At 54.7% G+C, this 14,678-nt stretch overlaps 5 protein-coding genes across 5 annotated transcripts; 2 read left to right on the forward strand and 3 right to left on the reverse strand.

Annotated features, from left to right (window-relative positions):
* Window positions 1-2,371: 2,371 nt before the first annotated feature.
* J4E79_006517 (uncharacterized protein) lies at window positions 2,372-4,552 on the forward strand (the record flags this gene model as incomplete). Its single annotated transcript, XM_049355387.1, has 2 exons — window positions 2,372-3,176; window positions 3,225-4,552. 2 exons carry the CDS (start codon window positions 2,372-2,374, stop codon window positions 4,550-4,552), a joined length of 2,133 nt encoding a protein of 710 aa, XP_049210060.1.
* A 1,054-nt stretch (window positions 4,553-5,606) lies between these two features.
* On the reverse strand, window positions 5,607-6,369 carry J4E79_006518 (uncharacterized protein; the record flags this gene model as incomplete). The annotated part of the gene is made up of 3 exons (XM_049355388.1): window positions 5,607-5,764; window positions 5,824-5,940; window positions 6,057-6,369. The coding sequence occupies 3 exons, from the start codon at window positions 6,367-6,369 to the stop codon at window positions 5,607-5,609; spliced, it is 588 nt and encodes a 195-aa protein (XP_049210061.1).
* Window positions 6,370-7,493: 1,124 nt separating this feature from the next.
* Window positions 7,494-9,210, reverse strand: J4E79_006519 (uncharacterized protein; the record flags this gene model as incomplete). Its single annotated transcript, XM_049355389.1, has 2 exons — window positions 7,494-8,392; window positions 8,709-9,210. 2 exons carry the CDS (start codon window positions 9,208-9,210, stop codon window positions 7,494-7,496), a joined length of 1,401 nt encoding a protein of 466 aa, XP_049210062.1.
* Window positions 9,211-11,414: 2,204 nt separating this feature from the next.
* Window positions 11,415-13,612, forward strand: J4E79_006520 (uncharacterized protein; the record flags this gene model as incomplete). Its single annotated transcript, XM_049355390.1, has 2 exons — window positions 11,415-11,683; window positions 11,731-13,612. The coding sequence occupies 2 exons, from the start codon at window positions 11,415-11,417 to the stop codon at window positions 13,610-13,612; spliced, it is 2,151 nt and encodes a 716-aa protein (XP_049210063.1).
* A 72-nt stretch (window positions 13,613-13,684) lies between these two features.
* Window positions 13,685-14,346, reverse strand: J4E79_006521 (uncharacterized protein; the record flags this gene model as incomplete). Its single annotated transcript, XM_049355391.1, has 2 exons — window positions 13,685-14,065; window positions 14,140-14,346. The coding sequence occupies 2 exons, from the start codon at window positions 14,344-14,346 to the stop codon at window positions 13,685-13,687; spliced, it is 588 nt and encodes a 195-aa protein (XP_049210064.1).
* Window positions 14,347-14,678: the final 332 nt, after the last annotated feature.

The raw sequence follows: 14,678 nt of genomic DNA on the forward strand, positions 1-14,678 counted from the left end.
GGTATACCTCAGAGCTGAACATCGTGGGTGCGGGGTCCATTACACCCTTCTCCGCGCGACCTCCCTACACGACCCCGCCAAGCATCCGCTGGTACACATGACGGCCACCCCATCATACTCACGTAGCTATCTACGCTGCTCGGAACGAGGGCACAATGAAAAAGGTCGGCGAAGACCCCTTTGCGCCGCGCAAACCATGGTACGCATGTAAAGATAACGTTTGGTTCGACATGACATGATGCAAGGCGCGTGTCATGGGCAAGACCAACCCTAACAAATTGTGTGCAGCGCTGCAGCCCGTATCCATGGTAGTAACACTCATTAGTGTTTCGGCGAAACAAAGCGGAATTCCCAACGACGTGTTCCCTTCATTCAAATTTGCCTCTCCCAACATCAAGATCTGCAATTCCATGTACAAGTGGCGTGCTAAGCCCGAGTATGATGCGAAATGTTGCGAATGGCAAAGGAAAAAAAAGAATGGATGGAGAGAAGAAAAAATATTCCCGTGGTAGTAATGACGTTTGCGCCCGCTGCCTCCGGGATTCCCGCTTCCCCTTGCCCTGCACTGGGCATTGCTGATGACTGACTGGCGGGTATGCAGGGCATGAGGCTGAGCAGGCGTGGCGAAGGCGATGTTGGCAGTTGCTATTCTCGGCATGCTGCATGTGGGTGGTGCCGGGGGGATGCCACGCGATGATTTTTTTGTCGAGAAGCATGGAGACGTGTCAGTCAGCGTCTTTGTTGGATTGCCTGGGTGCGCTGTTGGACAAAGGGACATAAGGCAGAATTTTGGATTCATTACTGCGGCGGTAAGAGAGGGTGGACTTTAGGTGTAATGGCGTTTCACTGTGGTGCTGCTGCGGGTAAGCTGCTATTTGCGGGTTTGATGATTGTTAGGCTCGGAATCGTTCCGAGTGGTGAAGGTTTTGGTGAAGAGATTTGGGGCGGTGAGGCCTGTCGGTGAGATGACGGGTGAAGGGTATGCACAAGATGATGTGCAGGGTCTTGTACTGTGGGTCTGGGGTAACGAGGTATGCGATTTGCTCGGTTGGGCTGCCTGGTTAGGGATGAATCGTGAATACGCGAATGTCCTCGTTTTGGTTGGGTCGCTCGACGAGCGTGTTGGGCAGGATTGGGTTGTTTGTGACGGGCACACATGTGGAAATGAGAGATTGCGATGGTCGTGGTGACGGCTGGCGGACTCGCTACGATGCATGACATTCTATTGACACGACTAGAAATATATACATGGGACTTGTCTTTTTGCATTCTGCTGCCGGTGCACCTTCATGTCATCTTCGATCTCACACCTTCCTTCTGGAAGCCGACGCCAAGAAGCATGCAAATGCGCGTCACGGCTAAGAAGTAAACGAACGGGACGTTCCCCAGATCGATGGCGTTCCATCGCCAAAAGGCCCAGTAGATCTCGCTTCCGACCGGCAACACAGAGAACAGATGGCCTAGGTCGGCGAGCAGCAAACCGACTATGAAGGTCTTCCAGACTTTGACGTCGGCCGTGGCGCGCAGGATCGAGGCTTCCAAAAAAGCAAGTCCAAGGTACAGATTCGCTAACTGTGACATGACTATGGATGTTGAGATTGGAACCGGCAGGCCCGGCGAGCTGGCTGCATGGGTCAAGTCCAGGTAGGTGGATTGGAAGAAAAACGCGTAGATGGCACCTAGAAGGATGGAAGCGGGCTCTAGCCAGCAGAAGACGAGGCGGTAGACGGTGGGTATGGGGGCGGGTGGAGCGGTTGATGCCATGATGTTTGAGCGATGGTTTGGCCCGGTTTCGCGTGATCTAGGTTGTGGGCTCGACGCGATTCAAGATGGTGTACCGTGAAGCGACTTGGATGGCGTACCGTCGGAGCGGTGTAGCATAAGCAGACGCAGGAGGCCGTGGTGACAGTGGATCGGAGGAGCCGGATGCTGCAGCAGGCGGTCGAACGGTACTCTTTACGACTTGAAGGACGGTGTGGGTAGTGCTGGCATGATAAGATAAGTGGTAATTTGCAGGGGTGGGTCTGGAGTTGCTTTGGTGAACAGACCACGTTCGGGAGGCACTCGAACCGGCTTGAGATCGGCTGAGTCTCCTGGCCTAGTGTGTGGCACGTCGTCTGGCGTTGTTAACAAGCTCTGTTTTCCCTCTCCTGCGACTACTAATACTCATGCTATAAACCTCGTGTCCGACTCTTTTGCGTATCCTTGCTTTCCGCCCAACCCTCACCCTCCCTACGATTCGCAGCCCGCTTTGCTGTGCACGCTCTCTTAGTCACCGCCGTGTTATCCTGCGACGTTACGATTCGCTTTCTGTTTCGCACCTGCCCTTCACCGCAACTCGTCGGGCTCAGTAGTCAGCATCCCTGGGAGCATGCATCGCAGGCAGTCCATCCTGTCGCACCGACCGAAGACCTCTTCCGACGTGGACGACGACACCTACACCTCTGCCGCGCCGCCGCCGCACACGATGAAGCGCACCATCTCGCAGACATTCCCTACCCACTACCAACACGACGTCAAGGACACCAACATGTTGGACGCCGTCAACGAAGCCACCATGCACGCCGACGGCCTGTCGCAGCATTCACAGGCCAGCTCCTTCTCCCGCGCGTTTGGTGCAGTCGCTGGTAGTTTCACCCGCCAAAAGACGCGCCGGCGCATGTCGTCCGTGTCGTCCGCCACACCTGCACAGCGTCGCCGCGGCTCCATTCATTCCTTATTCGAGTCGTTGCCCTCTTCGAGCACTAGCCAGAAATCTACCATGGATCAACAGCGAATGCCCCTGCAACACCAAGACTCTGGCATTCCCACTTTTCAACTGCAACCGCAAAGCACAAGCTCAAAGGCTTTTGCTCCCTTCAAGCGCCTGAGTAGCATGCGACGCCGCCCCACAGCTTCGGGGCCCTCGACAGACATCACCAAAACCCTTTTCACGCCCGCCGTCTCCTACCCCAGCCAGTCCGTACCAGGCGCCGCCGCCCGACAAGCAGCAGCTGCCGCAAACCAGGATCGCCAGAACCAGCTACGCCGCGAGCAGGAACACACCCACCGCTTTCTCAATGGCCTCATCACCACCTCCATGCGTGATGACGACATCAAGGACAACGAGAGCGGTGTGGACATGACATGTGCTTCTCCCATTGTCCGCGCCGACAGTGTCACGGAGAAGAAGATGAGTGAGTTGACAAACACCAGTCATTGGGGCCACGCTAACAGTGTCACAGTCGATCCCTTCCAACGCCTTCCTGCCGAGCTCGCCACCACCGTTCTGTCAAACCTCGATGCCGCTTCTCTCGTACGGGCCGAGCGCGTCTCGCGCAGCTGGAACGAACACGCCTCGTCACCGCACGTCTGGCGGAACGTCTTCCTCCGCAAACACGAACCCGAAGTACACGTCTCCCCTGCGCCTATCCAGATGGGCGGCTTGGGCACTGGCAAGATGGCAGGCGGCAACCCGGCACCAGCCCAGGACTGGAAGCAGATGTTCAGGGCGCGGAGCACAATCGACGGGCGATGGAAGACCGGCACACCCGCTGCCATTTACCTGAATGGTCACACAGATAGCGTCTACTGCTGCCAGTTTGACGAGAACAAGGCCATCACCGGCTCCCGAGACAGGACTATCCGCGTGTGGGACCTGAAAACTTACAAGTGCATCAGGGTCTACGGTGGGCCCAACCATCGGCCAACAGCCAACACTCCCCCACCCATGGAGGAGCGACCGGAACGAGTCATCAGCCACGCTTCGCTCAACGGCACCAAGGTTGGCAACGAGATATACACCGTCCCTGCCGATTACCACGACGCTTCCATTCTCTGCTTACAGTACGATAGCGAGATCATGGTAACAGGATCCTCGGACTACACCTGCATCGTATGGGACATCACCGGCGATGAGTACGTTCCCATGTACCGACTCCGCGGCCATGAGGCTGGTGTCCTAGACGTCTGCCTCGATGACAAGTACATCATCTCCTGCTCCAAGGACGCCATGATCAAGGTCTGGGACCGTAAGACTGGCAACTGCGTCCGCACACTCAAGGGTCACAGAGGCCCCGTCAACGCCGTTCAGCTACGCGGCAACTTCCTCGTTTCCGCTAGTGGCGACGGTGTTGCTAAGCTCTGGAACCTTGAGACTGGTGTTTCAATCAAAGACTTCCCGTCCGAAGACCGTGGTCTCGCCGCTGTTGAATTTTCCGATGATGCAAAATACGTTCTCGCCGGTGGTAATGACCACGTCGTGTACAAGTTTGATGCTTCAACCGGCGAGCTGGTCCACAGCAGAGTTAAGCACGACGGTCTTGTACGATCCCTGTTCCTCGACGCCTTCAACGGTCGCATCGTGTCTGGCTCGTACGACCAGAGTATACAAGTTTCGGATTATGAGACTGGGCAAACATATGCTGTTTACAAGAACTGGACAACGAGCTGGATTCTCTCAGCCAAGAGTGACTACAGACGCGTTGTTGCTACAAGCCAGGATGGCAGGACTTTGATCTTAGACTTCGGCCACAATGTACCCGGATCTGAATTGCTCGCTGGATCGAAGTAATCGAACATGGTTAGCTGGATCGCCCAATACACGGTTCAGACAGTGTCCTTAATTCTTTGGTCGTCATCGACCTTGCTGCAGTACCCTCGCAGCCGGCCCTTCCCGCACCCCGCGCCCCGCCATTGTCAAGCCAAGTGACATATATACCCCCTTCCGCGAAAAGATCGGGACAAGGAACGGATTGCAGACGTGAGCATATACAACCAGGCCGGCCAAAAGTTTTGTTGCAGAAGAAGGTGTTGATAAATTTTTCCCCAAGTCAAGCATAGCATTACATCGGGCAGGCGTTCTCCGTCATCTTCTTCATGCGTAGCCTCTGAGTTTATTCCCATCCTTTTCTCTCTATATTCTGTTGTTGCTTTCTCCGTCTTGCCTTCGTGTTAGACTGCATTACTAGCATATATTTTGCGGGACGTGGTCACTTAAGCCATGTTTTTTTCCCGATTGCTGCTGTACTTCGGCTTATTAGATCTCTCCTTTGTTGTTGTTTTGTGGGGTTTTTCTGGGGGAAGTTATAGGTGTTGTTGTTGTGTATAGATGCTGGGATGGAGATGAGTGAGTGATAAGCAACTAAAGACGCTCCTTTAATATCAAGATTATATACTTCACTCTTCGTTCTCCTGTCGTGAATGTGAGTTATCAGTCGTGTCGCTGAGTCGCAGTGGTTAGACCATGTATGGTCTGGCGATGCCCTATGATATTTGCAACCGAGTTATCCGTGATTCAAGCACTGTCATCCTCCCACGGAGACGCGTGAAGAGATCAACTTTCGACAACCCTCTCTTATCACCAGACAGATTAACCCCACGAAACAATTTCATAGACTAGAAAGAACCATCAATATTCCACGCAAAGGGTATACACAACAATTACCACACCACACCTCCCCTCCCCATCACCAAGTCCCCCTCCTCATCCCCACCCCCTCAACCCTCTCCCACCAAGCCCCACTCCTCCCCTTAGTCGCCCTCTCCATCCACGTCCCACTCCTCCCCTTCGTCGCCTTATTCGCCAAAGAAAACACATACGGCACTTGTTTCCTCTTCGAGTTATTCTATGACCCCTCGTTGTTCTTCTCGTCGAGGCAGATGCACAGTGCGGCGATGAGCGCCATGTCGACCCCAGGCGCGATTTGCACGCCGTAGGTCTGCTGCCCGAAGAATATGTCTTTGCCGCTGAGGAGCTTGCGGTCGATGCGGGCGACGACGAGGCCTGAGGGGAGGGGGGGTTAGTCTGGGGGGAGGGAAGGGAGGGGAGGGGGAGATACGTACCTCCTTGCGCCTCATCTAGGATATCAGCCTGAGTATCGAAAAAGTCGCCTTTCATAGTGAGGCTTTCCTGCTTGCCGTTTTGCGACGTGAATGTTGCTGTTGCTTTGCTTCCAAATACTGTATCTCATCGTCAGCCAACAACATTCTTGCATCAAATACCAAACCTCCCCCATCTCCCCTCTCCCCTCTCCCTCCCCTCTCCCTCCCTCTCCCCAAACACTCCAAAAACTCACATTTAAAACTACTCTTCACCTCCATAATCTTCTCACCCCCCGCACTCTCCACCACATACGTCGAGTGAATATGAAAATGCTCTTTAACAATGCTGCACAGGTGGTTACCCTGCATATCGAACATCTTCTTGCGCCCCGTCAGGCTCATGACTTTGCCTTCGACTTTGAGCACCGGCGTGCCGTTTGCGAGTTTGATGCTGAAGCTGTCGCCGCTGAGGGACATGACTTTTTCTTTTAGGACGAGCGTTTCGGGGCCGGCGGCGAAGAATTGAGGGAATACGCCGATGGGCTGGGGGGCGGGGGCGAGGGCCATGGTTGTGGGGGTGGGTGGGTGGTTGTTGGGGGGAAGGAAGGCTGGTGGTGGTGATGTTGGGGTTGGGGGTGCTGTTGCTGTTGCTTGTCGTCAGGTGTTAGGGATAGGTGCGCGAATGGTAGGTAATGTCCACGGGTAGGTCAAAGTGACGTTCCGGTGCTGGAAGTCAGATAATAAGAGCAATAGGTATGAGTCTGGAGTCGGCATTGGCATTTAATCACATCTATCTGGGAAGCCTTACGTGACGCTAGGCGGTACTACCGTCGATCTTGGGGCGGTGCTTACGGTTAGGCAAGCACGGGTGGGGCTGAGCTGCGGCCGGCCAACCGAGAACGATGTCATGAGGATGCCAAGTACCCTATCAAAAGACCACGGAGGTGATGAACATGACATGGACCGTGTTAAGGAAACGGTAATGCATGCTGCGCTGACCAGGACAGGAAATACAGCAGCCATATGTGTGCTAGTATTGTGTCTTGTGCTAGAAATAGAAACGTGGTAAGCAGCATGCATACTTACCCGATGCATCACTGGATCAATGAGGTGCACGCAGGTCAGACTGCAATTTGCAAGACCAAACTTTTGAGCATTGGGAGAGACCACTATGAACTCCGCCAACCCTATAGTCGAGACCTCTAGTCCGAATTGCCCTCGCGCCCCAACATACATGACAAACATGGCGACCATATGCACGAGGCTGGCTTTCAACGAAGCACAGCGTAGAATATATACACGGACCACAGAGCCGATATAAACAAATGGTCTAGACCCAGGGATTTCTCCCTTGGAGAGCAACAACCAGGGGGGGTATGAAACTAGGCACCGTTCCCGATCCGGCAGTATCGTGAAGAATGGAACTGAAAACGACTATAGTATAACAACAAACAGTAAAGGAAGCCGACAAGACATTAGTTCTGGGCCGCCAGATTGCGGCCGGATTAAGGACAGTATGTGGTGAGTAGTGGAACCTGTCGAGCGGATCCTGGGGTATACAAGACAAGACCGACAAGAGATGCGAGATGGTGGGTACAATGCGAGGTGAGCAATACGCACGTTCATGCGTGTCGTTAGGCAAAACAGATGCTGGAGCGAGAGTAAGAAGGCAATAAAGACTAGTAGATCGTTCAAACGTTCTCTGTAAACCGAGATGACCTGGATCCATCCGCCGAAGGCAGACTTCTACCAAGAGTGCCTCTTGGTGGGGCATCGGGATTTGGAGATTGTGGCGGACTGAGATAGTGGCGGTCCGAGAAGGGATTGCCTTCATCAGGATGCCGTATGACTGGTGTCCTGGCTGGGCTGGGTCGAATGTTCATGGGTCCTGACTCTCGGTTCGCTGGGCTGTCACCGATCTCCTTGCCAAACTCTTTTGACATGCCGGGACCGCCATATGTGCCGTGTTCATCTTGGTAGAAAGAAGATCCAGACATTGTGCCGCCACGAGAGAACTGATCTGATGTCATGCCCTCGCTGAAGGCGGAAGGAAGCTTGCGCCCTGACACCCGTTGAAAGCTGCGTTCACCACCACTGAGATTGGTTTCCGCAGTCTTGCCTGACAAACCAGAGAAACGGTTCAGGAAGGCGATAGGAGCCAAAGTAGTAGCTGTGGTGGGTGCTTGCCTCATCGACTGGTTGTTATCGGTGTGATCGTCGCCAGTGAGTTGTAAAGCACCGCCCTGCTTCCGCTTGTGACGTCTAAGCAGCAGCAGTATTATAGCGAGAATGAGCGCAGCGCCTGCCAGACTGCCCACTACACTTCCGACGACCTGTGGGGTTTCAAGTGGAGAAGGAGCGGTGTCGGCATCAGCATCTGAGATGCCTGCTGTGGTGGCAGCAGGGGCAGCCGCCGTTCCAGACGCGTCCCCACCGGCACCACCATAGTATGCTGTTGTTGACGCAGCATCCGAGGAGATGACGGCACCGCTCGTGAAAGCAGATTCTGCTGAAGTTTGAGAAGATGACGCTGCGTCGGACGAGGATGTGAATTGCGATGCCGATGAAGATGTCGAGCGAGTCGGAGCGTCTGCGATGGTCGCAATCAAGTCAGTCGCAGTTGACGCCGAGATGCTGTCAAGAGAGACGAATGAAGAAGATGAGAACAAGGAAGCAGTGCCTGGAAATGTTAGACTTGATCATGTTGGCAGTATCGTCTGGCTTACTAGATGCGGTCGAGTTCAAGATAAAACTAACATCTGATAGAGGCACAGGGGCTGCAGATGGAGTCGCAATGCTTATGGGGCTACCAGTTGGAATTGGAGATGCGCTCAAGTCGGAGGTGGCCGGAACTTGGCCGCCTGTAGAATATGGGTACGCAGGAACGGTTGGAACCACGAGGTCACTTGGAAAAGGTGGGACTGCTGGGACGGATGGAAGCACAGGAGCCGCAACTGTAGGTACCGCTGGTACTGCTGGAACACCGGGTGAGGGAGCGGAGGGCAGTGGTTGCTGCGCCGCGGGAGCTACCGAGGGCGCTGGTGCGGGTGAAGGCGCTGCGACTGCTGCAGCAGTCGGTAGTGCAGGTGCATCTGGGGACTGAGGTGTGACGGGCGCCATAGTCTCTTGGGCGATGAAACTTCCGCTGGTATCGACGGTCCCGACTACTTCGACGGCGACAGTGACTACCTTCGTGTTGCCTAGCGCAGCACGACGGTGAAAGAAGCGATGGCCTCTGCTCATGCTGTCTCGGGCTCTCAGTTCAGGGATAAAGTCCTCCTGGCTTGATTCCTCCTCTTTCTCTTCAGACTGCGGCACAGGTTCGCTCTGGGGCGGGACGTTTTGCGCGCGGTGACGGTAGCGCGAGTCGACTCTGGATATCCTGGGAGGTGTTGCAACGGGGTCCATAAAGGTCTAGAGACGGGTCCAGGCAATACGGACTAGGGCGATGCTTCCAGAGTATCGGTGGCGAGGTGCGCGGTTTGGCGGTACATGTGTTGTAGGGACGGTGTTGAGAATGAGCGGACGTACGGGCTTCAGCCGATGCAGGGAGTCCAGTCAATGGAGTGGGTTTGGGTGGGAGCGAGTGAATGTCGGCAAAAGAGTGGACGCCAGGTGACTGACTGAGGGATGGTCTGGAGGCGGCAACGATCAGCACTCACATGTCAGGAGGATGAATGCAGAGGGTACCTACGTGAAGGCGATCAATAGGCCAGCATTTGCTTCGCGACGGTCGCGCGGTTGAGGGGGCGGACGGGGAGGTTATGGGGAACGGGCGGCGGACGCAATTTCTAGCGTCGTGTATCGTGCAACGGGGTGGGCCAGACGTGGTGTGGGTGTCGCGCGACGGCGGCTCCAACAGCTTCTTCCTGAGGGTCCCTTGGCCGTGGTAGCGCTGGGTCCGTGGAATTGTCGACGTCGCGGCGGAAGCGTCGTGGGAAAGAGCGATCGGGACACAGGGAGCAGACACAGACACTTTCACAGCGCACGCCGACGCTCCAGCCCAGCCAGATGCAGCGAGGAGACGAGAAACCGTTTGGGGTCCGTCGGCCGTTGGCACGGGCCCTGTGGGACTGATTGGCCCGCAACCGAGATGATATGTCCAGGAATAGCAGGCCCCACCGGCATACGATATCACCACACGCACGAAGCAGCGACGCGATCTTCGCTGCCATGACGACTGGTGACGACGGCAATCTCTTGCTTAATCTCGTCCTCGCCCACCCGTCGCGCGTCGTCGAGCTTCACTCTTCGGCAGTACAACTTCGGAGAATTGGCGTACCATGGTCCAAAGGGGCTGCTAACTAGCCGTCCCGCTTGCACCTGCAGTGGCGCCACACCATCCAGCGACGGCCTTTCAGGTACCGCATTCTGGAACGGAGTATGCAGGGCCATGGCCCACTGCAAAGTCTGTCGAGGTGTTATTCTTAGTTGCCGCCCTTGGGTTGTCGCACCTGCCATTGCTATTGTCGCACAAGCATCGCCGACTCGTGCTCGTCGCCTTGGGGGACTCGCTTGCTGCAATCTGCCGTCGTGCCCTTTCCACCACCGCCGGCCCGTGTCTGCTGGCTGGCGTATTGCCAAGCCCGAGTAGTGTTCATTGTTCGCTAGGGTGGCCTTCATAGTTCACCACCAACATCACGAGCTTCCTCTCTGGAACGCGCCACTGTCTAGTATGTTTGTCTGGAGCCCCTGGCCTATCGCGTCAACAAACAACAGCGCATGAACCACGCCGAACAAAGAGCGAGGCCATCCACGCCGTATGACATTGCCCTCCTGATCCAGACCTGCCCTTCAGCATGCCTCATTCCTCCATGACTTGTGAGATGTGCCACTCTGCGGTGCATGACTATTCGTCATATAGCTTCACAGACCTTAGCAAACCTAAACGACAAGGCCTCAGCGATCAGCTCTATACGCACGAGTCATGCACCTTAACACGGATTCACGGAACTTCAAATATCCTCTGACACGAGCGCGATTTCGAAACACAAACATATAGAATGTCGATATAACTATATAACCAAAGGGGTGATCGGCGGCGCGCCAGATTCCGCGGTTCCGTCCCTTGCTGCTTCTAAGTCCAAGTCTTTGTCTCTGCTAGGAAAGCGTGCGTCTCATCGGGTTCCACACGCCCAGCTACGACTGCCTGCCGCTTGTGGACTACTACATCGCGTTGCGCACGTCTTTTCTCGTTGATTTTCAGCAAACTGACGGTGCAAAGTGTCGAACCAGTGGTCTTGTCTTTCTAGCGCGTGTCTATTCGTTATACCTACTTGTTGAGCATGCGTATAGGTGAATACGCGAGTGGCGAGCGAATACGCCGTCCCTCGTATCGCACCTGCGTATGAGTTGTCGCGTTTTACCCCACATTGCCCCTCTGTACTGCACGCCTTCCAAGCCTCGCAAACACTTCCCAGTTTTCAAGACACTGGTTATATAATTCGTGTCTCTTCCCATGCGTGTCGCCCGTGTCGTAACAGGTGCACCAACACCCAACCCTGACGTCGCCAACAAGTCAAGCAATGGACCCCCAAAAGCACCAAAGACGCCCACCACCTCTTCCTCCTCGGGACTCTTCAACAAGTGATGCGCCACCACCCTACTCCGTCATGGGCATGTCGTCGCAAGACCCGCGCTCCTCTTCAACCCAGTCGCTCGTTCCAGATCCCTCGCAGGGAGAAACCGGGCGACGGCGGCTAATGCTCGTTTTCATTCATGGCTTCATGGGCAACGAAACAAGTTTTAGGAGCTTCCCAGCCCACGTGCACAATCTTGTAACCATCACACTCGCCGAAACCCATGTCGTCCACACAAAAATCTATCCCAGATACAAGTCCAGGGATTCGCTTGAGATTGCGAGAGACAACTTCTCGAGATGGTTCGGTTCTCTCACCCATCAACATGCTCAGGACTGACAGCTGTCAGGCTAGCTCCACACGAGGATCAATGGACCGACGTTGTCTTGCTCGGTCATTCCATGGGTGGCTTGCTCGCTGCAGACATCGCGCTAGTTTTCCGCCATCGCATCATTGGCATCGTGAATTTCGATGTTCCGTTCCTGGGCATGCATCCTGGAATTATCAAAGCTGGACTAGGCAGCATCTTCAGTTCACCGCCGACGCCACAAGACGCGATCGTGCAAGACGCCGATGTTGGAAAGAGGCCCAGTAGAATGAGTACAATCTTCAACCCAAAGCCTACGGATCCCAATTACAACCCGGCATTCCCAAATGATGTGAATCTGCCAAATCGGAAGGGCTGGGAAAACAGCCTACACTGGCTTACGAAACACTACAAAGACGGCTTGAAAGAAGCCACTAAAGGTCTCGTCAAGTCTCATTTCGAGTTTGGTAGCGCAATGGCCGACTACAAGGAATTGAAGAATAGATACGCAAGGGTGCGCGCGCTTGAAGAAGACGACGAAAGCCAGAGGAGATCTGGGTTTGGCCAAGGGCGCACAGTCCCGCGCGTACGCTTTGTCAACTACTACACTGCAAGCACCGGGAGACCCAAGAAGCCGAAATCTCCCAAGTCGCCTTCTCCAAAATCACCATCCCCGTCCCGCTCCTCCAGTCAGCAACTACAGCATCAGGACAGCAACATGAGTGCATCGAGCGAGCCATCGCAACATATACCCGCTCACATAGAGGAACAACAAAGGTCGAGAAGTTCATCGGTCACATCGTCCGAGCCAGAGATGACACACGTGCATCCTGAACCCATGGCAGATTCTCCGCCGCTATCCATTGAAGTCCACGAGCATCGAGAAGACGGTGTTGTGCCTGTCAGCCCTCAAGACCTCCTCTCGGCTACCAGCCCTACAGCACCTCAAACTTTCGAGGAATCAGCGCGCGAGGACAGTGGTCCTCCAAACTTACCAGAGATCCCGCCTATCCCGCAGGAGCCACCGTTTGTTGATCTGATGCAATTCTCCGACAAGGCCCAGCGCAAAGCTGCGGAGAAGGAGCACGACCAGGCTCTTAAGGTATATCAGAAAGCTGTCAAGACACGCAACAAGACGATCAATGAACGGACCAAGATGGAAGAGAAATGGGAAAAGGAAAAAGCGAAAGAGAAGAAGGACCGAGAGAAAGAGGAGAAGAAGAGGCACGAAGAGCGGGAGAAAGTAAGGAAGGAGCAGGAGAAGGAAGAGCTGAAGAAGGCTGAAGAGGCAAACAACATGTCAGCAGAGGACAAGCAAAGGCAGAAAGAAAGAGAACAGCGACAAGCAGAGGCAGAGCAAAGGGAGGAAGAAGCGCGGCAAAGGCAACGAGAAGCAGACTTGCGCGATGGAAAGATACCCGCAGAAGACAAAGCCGAACCAAAGCGTGCTACCACTGACCTGGAAGAGGACATTGGTGCCATTGAACTGGGAGACGATGAGCCAGCTCAAGACAACCCTCAGCATCCATACGCCAACTACCAATTCTCGCGCAGCGGAATCATGCGGCAAGACACACCAGACGGCCGCGCCGATTCCTCCTACACCCTCTCCACAATGGACAGCCAGAATAGCCATCGACCAAAGACCGAGTCGGAAGAAAGCGCGCCTGCCAAACCTAAGAAGCTTAAGAAATTCTGCATGCTGCCACCGAAAGATGCGGATGGCAACAAAGACCCTACATGGATACGCGTCTTCATGGAGAACATGGACGAGGTGACAGCACATACCTCGCTTTTCTTCATCAACGAGACATATGAGAAGCTAGTAGGGGATGTCGGCGCAAGGATAGAAGACTGGGTTAGAGAAGCGGATAGCGTGCGGCTGGTGCGCGAGATGAGTGAGGTGGGAGATGTGAAATCGTGATTTTCACTCGTCTGAGATACCCGTTGTATATATGGAAATCAAAGTAGACCGTTCTTTCGTTTCCCTTTCTTTCTAGCTTTGAGTACTACCCGTCCACCCCATCTTCGGCGCAATCGACATGACCCTGCCACCCACAACCAGACCCCAAACACCCAGTCCCAGTATCCCGCTTCCGCCGTTCGCCATGCCCGCCCACACGCCTCCTGCTGCCGCCCAGCCTAGACTCAACGTACCCAGTAGCAAGACGACGAGCTCACTACCCCGTATCGCTTCATTGAACTTCTCAACAAACGGAATCTTCGTCTGATTCCTATCGTTCCAGAAATTCTTCATGTGTACCCTCGCGAGGTACGCAGCCGCCGCATTCGCCGCGCCAGCCCCAACCAGCACTTGCGTCGACGAAAGACTTGGTACGATGAGGAGGGCCGTGGAGGTTAGGAAACTAAGCAACAACTACAACCCTCTCGTTAGCTAACAAATCTTCTCACGCCGCCCTTCCAAGGTTGAAAGGAAGGGGGACAACAAACCGTAACAGTCCCACTCGTCTGCGTCGACCGCGTCTTATGCAATCGCTGCGCCGCGGTATTTGACCATTCTGCAGCCTTCTCGCTCTGCTTTTCGTATTGCTGCAGGCGCGTTATGTTTTGGTAAGAGAGGTAGAGGCCGTAGGCGCTGAGGGCTGAGGTGAGGCTGAGTTGGAAGACGCTGACGGTGTGGATGGAGGGGGAGAACATGGTTGATTCAGAGGTGAGGTTGGAGGGATTGTTGGCGATGGGGTTGCTGGGGTGGGTGTGAAGGTGTGGAAGGAAGTTTGGTGGAGGGACGGGACGCTACGTCATCGCGTTCTAGAGCTTGCAGGGTTGAGGGGATGGGCTGCTGGGTCCTGCGTTGGAACGCGATACCAACGCGACGCGACGACGCGAACACATTCGAAACGCTCTTGCGTTGTAGAATAGACCTATCGCATCTGCTTCATGTCCCTACCGATACCCAACTTCGGCTCATGCGCCAGCTTCGAGAAAAGGCAGACCAATCAGCTTCCGTCACACATACTATGCATGCTGAA

Source organism: Alternaria viburni (genome assembly GCF_023758015.1).
Source record: "Alternaria viburni strain BMP 2772 chromosome Unknown scaffold_13, whole genome shotgun sequence".
NCBI lineage: Eukaryota > Fungi > Ascomycota > Dothideomycetes > Pleosporales > Pleosporaceae > Alternaria > Alternaria viburni.